Source organism: Microtus pennsylvanicus, chromosome 11, assembly GCF_037038515.1.
Source record: "Microtus pennsylvanicus isolate mMicPen1 chromosome 11, mMicPen1.hap1, whole genome shotgun sequence".
In the NCBI taxonomy this organism is placed as follows: Eukaryota; Metazoa; Chordata; class Mammalia; order Rodentia; family Cricetidae; genus Microtus; species Microtus pennsylvanicus.
The window spans coordinates 27,445,886-27,457,641 of NC_134589.1; the positions used below are offsets into that span (position 1 = coordinate 27,445,886).

General features: G+C 48.5%; 2 protein-coding genes across 3 annotated transcripts in view; one reads left to right on the top strand and one right to left on the bottom strand.

Moving 5' to 3' along the window:
• Positions 1–4,111, bottom strand: part of Mrpl27 (mitochondrial ribosomal protein L27) — a 9,364-nt gene extending 5,253 nt beyond the window's left edge. The window contains exons 1-3 of the mRNA XM_075991040.1: positions 4,035–4,111; positions 1,059–1,184; positions 602–669 (exon numbers count right to left, since the gene is read on the bottom strand). Of these exons, the coding sequence (XP_075847155.1) occupies positions 602–669; positions 1,059–1,184; positions 4,035–4,074 (234 nt within the window). The 5' untranslated portion in view covers positions 4,075–4,111. The remainder of the gene's footprint in view (positions 1–601; positions 670–1,058; positions 1,185–4,034) is intronic.
• On the top strand, positions 3,920–11,738 carry Eme1 (essential meiotic structure-specific endonuclease 1). 2 transcript variants are annotated; one of them, XM_075991037.1, is made up of 9 exons: positions 3,922–4,181; positions 5,108–5,891; positions 5,978–6,105; positions 8,626–8,712; positions 8,793–8,911; positions 9,092–9,212; positions 9,516–9,631; positions 11,124–11,313; positions 11,505–11,738. In XM_075991037.1, the coding sequence occupies exons 2-9, from the start codon at positions 5,120–5,122 to the stop codon at positions 11,679–11,681; spliced, it is 1,710 nt and encodes a 569-aa protein (XP_075847152.1). In that variant the 5' UTR covers positions 3,922–4,181; positions 5,108–5,119; the 3' UTR covers positions 11,682–11,738. The 2 variants fall into 2 exon arrangements, with proteins under 2 accessions (XP_075847153.1, XP_075847152.1); XM_075991038.1 differs by lacking the exon at positions 11,505–11,738 and having other exon boundaries at positions 3,920–4,181; positions 9,092–9,196; positions 11,124–11,275.
• Positions 11,739–11,756: the final 18 nt, after the last annotated feature.

Genomic DNA, 11,756 nt, shown 5'->3' on the forward strand with positions numbered 1-11,756 from the left:
CCACTTGCATGCCTGGACCACTGAGGACAGAGAGGGTGTCAGATCCCCTAGAACTGGAGTTAACAGATGTTTGTGACTCACCATGTGGGTGCTGGGAATTGAACCCGGGCGCTCTTAAAGCTGAGCCATCTCCCAGCCCGTCTGATGTTGTTTTTAACTTAAGGAAAGTATTATTGAATCTAATTCTAGTAGAATAAAAATATTTCTTCCTTTTGAGTCATGAGAGGGGAAATGTTTTAAAATTATAAATTTATAAGAACACTGAAAAGCACACGCATCAGTAAGAAGTCTATCACTTTCAAAGATAACTGTATTTTAAGCCTATTGTTTCTAGGTCCTCAGGCAGCTGCAAATGCCCCATATACTATATTATATAACCCACTTCCATTTTCTATGGAAAGGAAAAATGAGGCCCAGATCTAATGCTATGATCTAATGTTAGGCAAATCTCAGCTTAAATAGGGTTCCACCACTCTCTGAGCCTCTGGCATTTCAACCATAAACTAGAGATGACATCCACCTCATCAGGATGGGCCCAGGACAGATGAGCATGAAAAGGCTGCCCTGGGAAAGAAAAGGGGGAAGAGCGAGAGCAACTCACATGGGCGCCTGGGTGCCATCGAAACTGCCGCTGAGTGCCAAGGATGTTCCCAGCATGAACATAGTGACCTAAAATAAAAGTCCACAGTTGAGCTGACTCAGCACCAGTGATCCCAGAAGCACAGCAAAATGCTGAGAAATCATGACACTGCAAGGGTTGTCACTAACCCCCCAAACCTGCTCCTGGAAAACACCTCCAAGATGGGCCTACATAAATAGCAAGACACACGCACGCGCCACCCAGCAGTCTCTTTTTGGTTGCATGGCTAGGAAACCAGAACTCCATGGGGCCCGAACCCCTCCCTAGATCTCATTTGCCCCTTCAATGGTGAGCCCATGCAACAGTGAACTGTGAGGGTACACGCGAGGCACCGCAAGGCAGTTCCGCTCTTCTAAGAAAGCGCAGGGCAGCATCCATGGGATGCAGTTGGAAAACAGAAACGAAGGCACACCCTCACCTTCTATTTTCTTGATGCCATAGTGCTTGCCTCGTGATTTCCCGCCCAGGTTCTTGGAGCTGCCACCTGTCTTCTTGGACGCATATCTGACTGCAAGAGCTGCAGCTGTCTTGGGGCTGAAAAGGGCTGTAAATGCAGAGCAAACAGAAACACTGCTGAGGGGCTCCAAACAGGATGCACTTTCTTTGCCTCTGTGGATCATGTGCTAAGCTGAGCAGCAGCAAGGGAGATGAGAGAGTTGAAAGTGCTACGGGAACAGGAATGCTAAGGTCAGTGTATGGTGTTCAGAGAATGCGGGGCAGGGAGCAATTCATGCCTAGAATAGATAAGCTGAGAGGTAAGCTTGGCGAGGTGTGTGTAGGGGTGTGTGTGTGTTGAAGGGCAGGCAATGAGCATAAACGGAGAAAGAAATAAACATTGTGTGCTCTGGCTCCCGACACATTCAGTCCTGTTGGACACAGAAAAAGAAGTGGACACCAGAGAGCCGCCTGCTTCAAAATTCAATCTCAGCCGGGTGGCAGCGGCACATGACTTTAATCCCAGCACTTGGGAGGCAGAGGCAGGTGGATCTCTGTGAGTTCGAGGCCAGCCTGGTCTACAGAGGGGGTTAGTTCCAGGACAGCCAGGACTGTTTCATAGAGAAACCCTGTCTTAGAAAAACAAAACAAAACAAAATTCAGTCTCATGCCCTAGGGAAGGGCCAGATCACGGGGCAGGCAAAGGGGCTTTTGCTTCAGCGCCACTGACCACTTTCTTAGCTAGCTACTCACCCACTGACCACCTCTCAACTGTACACCAGGACAGCAGCCTGCCAGGGTGCCTCTGACAGGAAGTGGGGCATTTCAGAAAGGTCACATGTTCAACCTAGCTCAGCACTAATCCGACCTCTCCCCTTATCCCAACGTGCCCAACGACATTTATTTTAAAAGGCAAATAAAATTCTCAAAGAACAAAAACACTTCTAAAAGAACATTATCTAAAATGTGTACTAACGGGGCTGGAGAGGTGACTCAGAGGTTAACAGCACTGAGGACCTCAATTCAATTTCTTTCCCTCATGCAGTGGCTCACGACCATCTGTAACTCCAGTTCCAGGGGATCTGATGGCTTTTTCTGACCTCTGTGGGTACCAGGCGCACAGCATGGTGCACATACATCACACAGGCAAAACACTCACACATAAACTGCAAGCTATCGCCGGGCAGTGGTGGCGCACGCCTTTAATCCCAGCACTCAGGAGGCAGAGGCAGGTGGATCCCTGAGTTCGAGGCCAGCCTGGTCTACAAGAGCTAGTTCCAGGACAGGAACCAAAAAGCTGCGGAGAAACCCTGTCTCGAAAAATCAAAAAAAAATAAAAAAATAAACTGCAAGCTATCATGGGCAGCCTGTTTTTAGCTCTCTAGGGAAGATTACAGGATCGTTGTCAGTCAGTATCTGTAGAAAGGCTTTATGGGGGTTTGAAGCATAAACTCAGTGCCAGTTACCTAGGTTGCTCAAGTTCTCATGAAAACACAAGAAACTCGCTGGGATACAGGGCTGGAGATAATAACTTTCAGAGCGGGGCTGGGCAGAATGGCACATGAACGCCTTTGATCCCAGCACTAAGAAGGCAGAGGGAGGCTGATGTCTGTGAGTTCAAGGCAGTCTGGTCTATAGAGTGCGTTCCAGCAGGATAGTCAGGGCTACATAGTGAGACCCTTTAATCCCAGCACTCGGGAGGCAGAGGCAGGCAGATCTCTGTGAGTTCAAGGCCAAGACTGGTTTACAAGAGCTAGTTCCAGGACAAGTAGGGCTGTTACACAAAGAAACTCTGTCTCAAAAAACCAATTAAAATATATACATAACAGCAAAAGAAAAAAGAACTTACAGAGACATGTTCAATGTTCACCATTGGAATCTTTCTAATTTTAAACATCCATGTTTATTTTTTCTCTCTGTAGCCCAGGCAGGCCTTGAACTTGCAATCCTCAGGCCTCAACCTCCCACAAAAACTAGTTACAGGCACGCACTACCTGGCTTCAGTCACTGACTTAATGGGTGACCGACGTTTTGCTCATCTACATTGCTTCATTCATTCACCTTTGCTCTTGTGAGAAACAAGGAGAACCTGCGGGTTACTCCTCTTCCCGCATTTCACAGACCAGTAAGGTTTGTGGAGTCCATCTTCAGAACAGATGCCATATTCATCCACATTCCTCCAAGTTCACGACCATCACCACTAATATCCTGGCCAAATTATCCTATAGCAAGGCTACTAGTCCAGCTTTCCATGGTTTGCCATGATGGTTATTTTATTTATTTATAGTTTTTAGGACTGCGAGCTGGGCTGGCCTTGGACGTGAGACAATCCTCCTGCCTCAGGCGCCTAAGTGCAGGGATTACAAGCAGCCTCATTTCTACCTCATTTCGTTTTCATTCCTTGCTATTTATTTGCATCTATCCCGCCCCCTCGTAACTCGCTACTCAAAATATAAAACTGGATCGAGTCACTTTCTTGCTCTCTTTCCACAGACGGTTGGATCTCTCTTTCAGGTCTTAATAATTATCCCTTCAGAAGAGTTCCTTGAAGACCTAATCTAGGATTCTCCACAGCGCTCATCACAACTACAGCTAAGTATTTACGTGTTTATTGTCGTACCCACTGAACTCACAGGGGCTATTATCTTTATGCTGATACACTCCACAGCGTCTCACCAGACCTGAGCACGGGCCATGGTCATGTACGCCTGAAAACTCAGCACTAAGACGCAAACTACATTACAAAAACAAAAGCTAAGTACTGAATAATGACTCGATGAACTTTTTGAACTGACTCTTCTTCAGCACCGCCCACCACGAGCCACGTGACCGGAGACAGCCCGCCTCCAAAGGTCGTGAGTCCCTCTCTCCTTTGGCATCTAGGGTTCACCTTGGATCTAGTTTTCATTTCCCAGCCTCCCTGCTTGCTCGCCCCACAACAACCACAGCGCTGAGATACCTTCTGCCCTCGTCCTCAGGGCAAGCACTGCCGACGCCATGCTTGCTGCTTCGCATTCGCTTCCGGGCTGGGAAACCTGCTTCCGCTACCGGAGGCTCTACTTCCGGATCCTGCGTACAATTCAAAGAGTGGCGGGAGCAGTAGCAGGTGAGCGCCTATCTCCTGGGTTTTGAGGCCAGTACCTCTGGGGGTTTCTACGATGGACCGCTGGCCTCAGAGGCGGGGAGCATGTCAGGAACGGGCATTCGTCCCCCTGCGGGAGTCATCCGAAGCCTAGGGAGGGACCAGGATGAGGCTCAGCCAGATTCTGTACTAAACTGGTTTGGTCGTAGATGCACACTTTCATTTAATTCCTACAAACCTAAATTACTGTTACTGTGTCAAAGAAACCGAGATCCAGGAAGGGAATCTTTCAAGGATTATCCTGGGCCACACCTACAGTCACTATTTGCTGATAGAACGACTCTTGCGTGTAACCCAGCAGTTCAGGCAGGCTTTAGTATACACAGAAGTGTGAAAACATACTCATTTAATACATTTGTACATGAGTGTTTGTAACAACATTATTCATAGCAGCCAAGAAAGGGACACAAACTGTCCATCAAGCAATAAATGCTTAAGCAAAATGTGGTCTATGCACACAGTGGAATAGTATTCCGCTATAAAAAGGAAGGCAGTGCTGTCACAGAAGGACTTGAAAGCGTGACCGTGAAAGACACCAGCGACAAAAGACTGTGTGCTTATATGAAATATACAGAATGCAGAAGTCCATAGAGATAATAGGCTTTATTTTGGTTGTTAGGTGCTGGGATAGGGAAAGAATGGGCAATGATTTTTTGATGGTTCTGGAATCTTTTGAGATAGTCTCACCATGACCTAGAAATTTTGGTTTTAAAGCGGGGATCCTGTTGGCATACCAGTGTGGCCATGAGTTCCAGATTATTCAATCTGTTGGAGTATGTCCTATTTCTCTGATTCTCTTAACATATTTATTTTCCTAAAGCTTGGCCACATGAGCACCTCTAGTGGACCAGCTTGAATGGTCTCATGCATGTTCTCATCTTTCCTTTTAGGCAATTAACTTGATGGCGCTAACAAAGCCATCCCTCTCGCTGCTTTCCTCGGAGAGTGATTCTGAGGAATTGCCCACGTTTGCCTTTTTGAAGAAGGAGCCATCTTCAGCTGACAGGATTCAGCCTCAAAGGGAAAAGGATGTAGTGGTTGTCACCTCAGATTCTGAGGCCTCCTGTCCTCCCTCACCAGGCTTGGAAGATCCACCGTTTGTCCTAGCTGCAGCTGAAGCTCTCACACAGGCAGGGCCCATCAGAGTGCTAAGCAGCGGAAGTGAGGATGAAGATGTACTTGTCCCCCTGGCTGAGAGGATCTCATGTAAGTTTTTGACCCACAAGCAGCTGATCCCTGAGCACTCTAGCTCCTCACTTAAAACTGTTTCAGATCATCAACGTGATATAAGTGGACTGGGTGACTGGAAAAAGCAGCCATTCCCAAAGATCCCTGATGGTCCTCTCCACGATGCCTTAGAGAAGAGCCCAGCAAATGACGGGGACTCTGTCTTAGACAGTCCGGGCCGTCAACTGCCAGCGTACCAGTCAGTCTGCAGTGAGTTGGCAGTAACCAATCCAGTTCCGGACATCCCTCTACCTCAGAAGAGAACCAAGCACAGTCAGAAGGACCAGAGAAGTGGCGTTCAGGGATGCTGGCAGCCACGACAAGCAAGCAGGAAGGAAAACACCCCAACGCAGCCTGAAAAGAAAAAGAGGACAGCGATGGTCAATAGGCTGAAAGCCCAGAGGCCAGAGGAATGTATGAAGCACATTGTGGTGGTGCTGGACCCAGGTTCTCGCAGATTCCAGCTTCTCCCCTGAGCCCAGCGGACTGTGTCCTGGACTCCCCTATGACCAGCCCTTTCTAATCTATTGCAGTGCTTTTACAGATGGAAGGCGGGGGCCAGCTCCTGGGAGCACTGCAGTCTATGGAGTGCAGCTGTGTGATTGAAGCCCAGGCCGTGCCTCGAAGTATCACTTGGAGGAGGAAGACAGAGCTGGAAGAGGTATGAGCTTCTGGCTGAAGGTTTTCCTTCCCCTTCGTCCTCTAGCATTGCAGGATAAACTGCTGTACTGCCCCTGCTTGAGACTGAGTGGCAAAGCTGTCACTGTCCCCAAGTCTGAAGGGATGAGGTGAGGCAGTGGTTAGCAGACTCCAGAAGGATGAGAGGGCCAACACTATTATAGGCAACCCTGAGAAATAAAGAGTTCGTTCTCTTTCCCTTGAGCCTGGGGATCACGTGATGTCTCGACATAGCTTAAGCAGAGTGGGACAGGGAAGAGAATTTGTGTGCAATCCCTAGTTCTCTAGCTGGGCTTTGGGATCAGAGTAACTGTGTTTAAATCCTCGTGACTCTACTGCTGGACTCTGCAGGTCACACGTCTTTGGGCTTCAGTTGCCTGTTGTAGAGTGGAGGAGTCGGAACATCACTTGCCCCTGTTGGAGGGTCTCAGTGAGACAATCTGGCACGAGCATCCAGTAGGCTTGCAGCACACAGTCATCCTCAATCCTGGGGTCTCTGTGTTACTTACATTCCCACTGTTCCTCCTATCTGTGAATCCACTCTGCCCTTCAAGGTTTAGAAATGAGCTGGGCAGTGGTGGCGCACACCTTTAATCCCAGCACTCTGCAGGTGGCTCTCCGTGAGTTCAAGGCCAGCCTGGTCTACAGAGCGAGAGTTTCAGGACAGCTAGGGCTGTTACCTGGAAAAACACTGTCTTGGGGGGAGAGGGAAGTTTAGAAACAAAACAAAGCCTTAAGATGTTTGTTTCCCTCTCTCTGTAACTTAGGACAGTCACCTACACATTTATCTTGTGTTAATAGCAAAACTATATTCATAGCTGGGCATGGTGGCGCACACCTTTGATCCCAGCACTTAGCAGACAAAAACAGGTAGATCTCTGAGTATGAAATTCAGCCTCGTTTATGTATAGTGATCAGGCCATTATGTATTGAGACCTTGTCTCAAAACAAACAAAACCTCTTATACTGACAGAGCAGTTTATCTTGGAAGACACTCTGCCATCTCTTATGTTCTAGTTACAGCTGTCCTGAAGGCTGAAATCTCCACATTTCACAGGGAGGGAAATGGGATAAAAAGTGTTGAACGCTCACGGTGGGAACTAGATAGACCCTGGAGCTCCTCCACCTGCACCCTGCTTGCTGTGTATTGGGTTCTAGGGACCGTGAGAAAACTGTGCAAGTCTTGCTCCCATTCCTTCCTCAGCACCCTGTTACTTTACCCTGTTAAGGCCCTGAAGCACCTTGGCTTTGACTGAGCCCTTGGTCCGTTTGAGGTTTTCTTTTTTACCTTTTTTCCCTGGTAGTGCTGGGGATGGAGCCCAGGGCTTCATGTATACTAAGCAAACACTCTACTGTTGAGCTGCCTATATACACAGCACCAATGCCCCGACCCCCTTTTTCTGAGATAGGGTCTCTCTATGTAGCCCTGGCTGGCCTTAAACTCAGATCCACCTGCCTCTGCCTCCCAAATGCTGAAATTAAAGGCATTTGCCACCATGCTTGGCAATCCCTTCTTCCTCTTCTTCTTCTTCTTCTTCTTCTTCTTCTTCTTCTTCTTCTTCTTCTTCTTCTTCTTCTTCTTCTTCTTCTTCTTCTCCTCCTCCTCCTCCTCCTCCTCCTCCTCCTCCTCCTCTTCTTTTTTTTTTTAAATTTTATTTAGTTATTATGTATACAATATTCTGCCTGCAGGCCAGAAGAGGGCACCAGACCTCATTACAGATGGTTGTGAGCCACCATGTGGTTGCTGGGAATTGAACTCAGGACCTTTGGAAGAACAGGCAATGCTCTTAACCACTGGGCCATCTCTCCAGCCCTCTCTTTTCTTTCTTTTTTTTTTTTTAAAAAAAATTGAATTTTGAGACAGGGTTCCCCTGTGTAGCCCTGACTGCCCTGGAACTCTCTACTAGGCTGGCCTTGAACTCACAGAGATCCGCCTACCTCTGCCTCTGAGAGCTGGGATTAAAGGTGTGTGCCACAATCCTGGCTTTTTTTTTTTTTCCAAATGTGCTTTGGTGTGAAGGTGTCAGATCCCCTGGAACTAGAGTTACAAATATTTGTGAGCTGCCATGTGGATGCTGGAAACTGAATTGAACCTGGGTCCTCTGGAAGAGCAGTCAGTGCTCTTAACCTCTGAGCCATCTCTCCAGCTCCCCACCACTCCCAACTTTAAAAATGCGTTATTGTTGTGTACATGTATGTGTGCCATGGTGCATGTGGAGGCCAGAGGACAACTTTATGGCATCTCACTTCTCTCTTTCCACCTTTACAGTCCTCAGCCTGTGTGTCAAGTACTTTTAGCCCCCGAATCATCTTGCCCATGTTCATACTCTGTCTCTGAGGTCGAGGGAGGGAGGGACTGGACCACAGGTGGGTTTTCTTGCCACCACGACATCATTCAAGAAGGAAAGACTATTACACAGGGCCATTCCCCCGGAAGATCCAGCTCGCCCACAGGAACCACAGCCGCTGAGCTCCCCTGCACTGTGTTCTTCGTCTTTGGCAGGATGGAGGAGACTGGGTGGAAGAGCCGACTGTCCTGGTGTTGCTCCTGGTAGAGGCCTTCATGTCCATGGTCTACAACGGAAAGCAGGTGTGCGGGGCTGGGGGTAGAATGGTGCCAGCCTCTTCCCAAGGAATTGGTGTTAATGCCCTTTCTGCCACTTTATGCAGGGAAGTACCAGCATTACCGAGAAAGGGAAGGAGACACTTCGGGGCTTTGTAACTGATGTCACAGCAAAGACAGGGAAAGCATTGTCACTGGTGATAGTGGATCAGGAGAAATGCTTCAGGTATGGCTATGCCCTATAGATACAGGCCTTAAAGGGGCAGGTCGTGGGTTATCAAGGGGGAGCTTGTTCACCCTGGCTGCAAGGCATTCTGCAAGATGGTGTCCCTGACAAGTCATGGGCTGTGCTGGTCAGTAGTCTGGCAACACTTCTGCCTGGCTTAGTTTCGGGCTGCTGTTCCAGGGCTCAGAATCTGCCAAGGAAAAGGAAATCAGGAATGGCAAATAAACAGGCTAAAGAGAAGCAGCAGAAGAGACAAGAGTCTAGCACAAGGCTCATGATGTCCAGGTTAGACATGGAAGAGGTAAGAAATCCTTTTGCCTGGGAGCATGGGAGATCGCGGGAGAGGGTAGAAGGGGACAGAGGAGGAAGGGAGGGGAGCAGAGAAAAATATCTCAATAAAAAAAAAAAAGAAATCCTGTTGCCCGAGTCAGGTGAGTGCTCACTCTTGTCTAACTAGGTTTCCAACAGAGACCAATAAGAGGCTCACTGGCACTTCTGTCTGCCTTGGATTGAGTAGGAACGAGGGGTAAATGGAGCCAAGAGGTTCAGAGTAGCTTCAGGGAGCACTGAGAAGGCTTCCAACCAGTCTCTCCACTCTTCCTAGGCATTGGTGGATCTGCAGCTACATACAGAAGCCCAGGCTCAGATGGTGCAGAGCTGGAAAGAGCTGGCTGACTTTACCTGTGCATTTACAAAGGCTGTGGCTGAAGCTCCCTTTAAGTAAGTGACTGGGAGGATGCCCTCCACTCTAGGTCTCGCTTTTCCCTTGGTTCTTAGAGCCAGAGAAAATGTGCCTTTCTCCTAAACTGCCACCAGCCCAGTGCCTTTTTTTTTTTTAAAGATTTATTTATTTATTATGGATACAGTGTTCTCTCTGCATGGATGCCACCAGAACAGAAGAGGGCACCAGGTCTCATTATAGATGGTTGTGAGCCACCATGTGGTTGCTGGGAATTGAACTCAGGACCTCTAGAAGAGCAGGCAGTGCTCTTAACCTCTGAGCAATCTCTCCAGCCCCCAGTGCCTATTTTTAGGCAGAACCCTATCTTATGCTGGAGATCCTTGGCAAAAGCCTCATATCTAGGGGGCTAGAGAGATGGCTCAGTGGTTAAGAACACTTGCTGCTCTTGCACAGGACCCAGGCTGTTCCCAGCACCCACATGGCAGTTCACAACTGTCTGTAAGACCCTCTTCTGGCCTGTGAGGGCACCAGACAAGTAAGTAATACACATATATACATGGAGGCAAACACTCATACACATTAAATTCCAGCCCTTTTTAAAAATATTCTCTTTAACTTAGAGGCAAGTCTATTGTATAAGTTGATGCTGGATTACTAGGATTCATTCAGGTCAGATCTTGAATGATCCTAGTCAGAACTGTAAACTCATGGACCTCAGAGACAACCCTGTTCAGGTGCTTTATTATATTAAAGGGATGGAGAACTGAGATTGAGCTGTTGAAGCCCCCGGGAAGTGAGAACCAGAAATAGTATTCAAATTGCCCATTACTCAGTCCCCTTTGCCTACAACCCCACCTTAACATCAGGGAAAAGAAACTATTACCTTCTCTAGTGAAAAGGACTAGAAGCAGGGGTTGTTTTTTAATCTTTTTGCGTGTGTGTATATGTGTGCATGCACGTGTATGAGACTGTGGGCAATAACCTCAGGTTCAGGTCTTACTGAAAATGCAGGAACTCCTTTGCCACTGCATATGTAGGGCTAGCTGGCCTGTGATTCCAGGGATCCTGTCTCATATCCCATAACCCCCCTGTAGCTCTGGGGTTACAGATGCAGCACTTTACCCACTCAGTTACTCCCCTGGGCCCCAGATGCAATTTTTCCTTTTTATGTTTATGGGTGTTTGCCTGCATGTGTGAGCAATGCCTAAGGAGGGCAGAGGGGGGCATCAGAGCCCTTGGGTTTGGAGGCAGGTAATAGTGAGCTGCCCTGTGAGTGCTGGGAATCAAATCTACTTTGGCAGAGCAGTCAGGGCTCTTAACTGCTGAGTCACCACCTCTCCTGCCCCATCCCACCCCCAACTAAATGCAGTTTTTATGGGAACCTGCAACCAGCACTATGCTTGAGAACAGAGACGCAAACTGGCCTGATGTAAGACTAAGTCTACCTCCAGGTCACTGGAGAACTCAGTCCACAGTTGAGGGGACAAATAAGTAGGAGAGGAACTCAGGTCCCCAATGGTGCTCTTGCAGGAAGCTCCGGGATCAAACCAGCTTTTCCTTCTGCCTGGAGAAAGACTGGGCTGGAGGGATGAAAGTGGACCCAGCTGGTAGGGGACTTGCAGCGATCTGGAGGAGGCAGATTCAGCAGCTGAACCGAGTCAGCCTGGAAATGGCCAGCGCTATTGTGGATGCCTATCCCTCCCCACGGCTCCTGGTGCAGGTATACTGCTATGGGGGCCTCACTCTCCAGAATTCCTGAGGGAGCTTCTATTGATGGGCTAGGAATGTAGGTCAGCAGTGTGGGTTATCTGGTCTGGGACATTTTCTTCTGCCTCAAATTGACCTGACTACCAAGGGATGGCCATGGGTGGGTGGGTAGTATGGGGTTAAAAGGTCATTTGCCACTTCCAGGCTTATCAGCGGTGTTTTTCTGAGCAAGAACGTCAGAATTTGCTGGCTGACGTACAGGTACGCCGTGGAGAAGGTGTGACATCTACCTCCCGCCGTGTCGGGCCAGAACTATCCAGGCGGATCTACCGTCATATGACTACACTACAACCAGACCTCATCCTAGACAGTGTTGACTGACGTCCGCAGCAACGGGGAATTTCCCCATCCTTGGCCAAAGTACCTCCTAGGTACAGTTAGGGGTGGAGTCTCCTT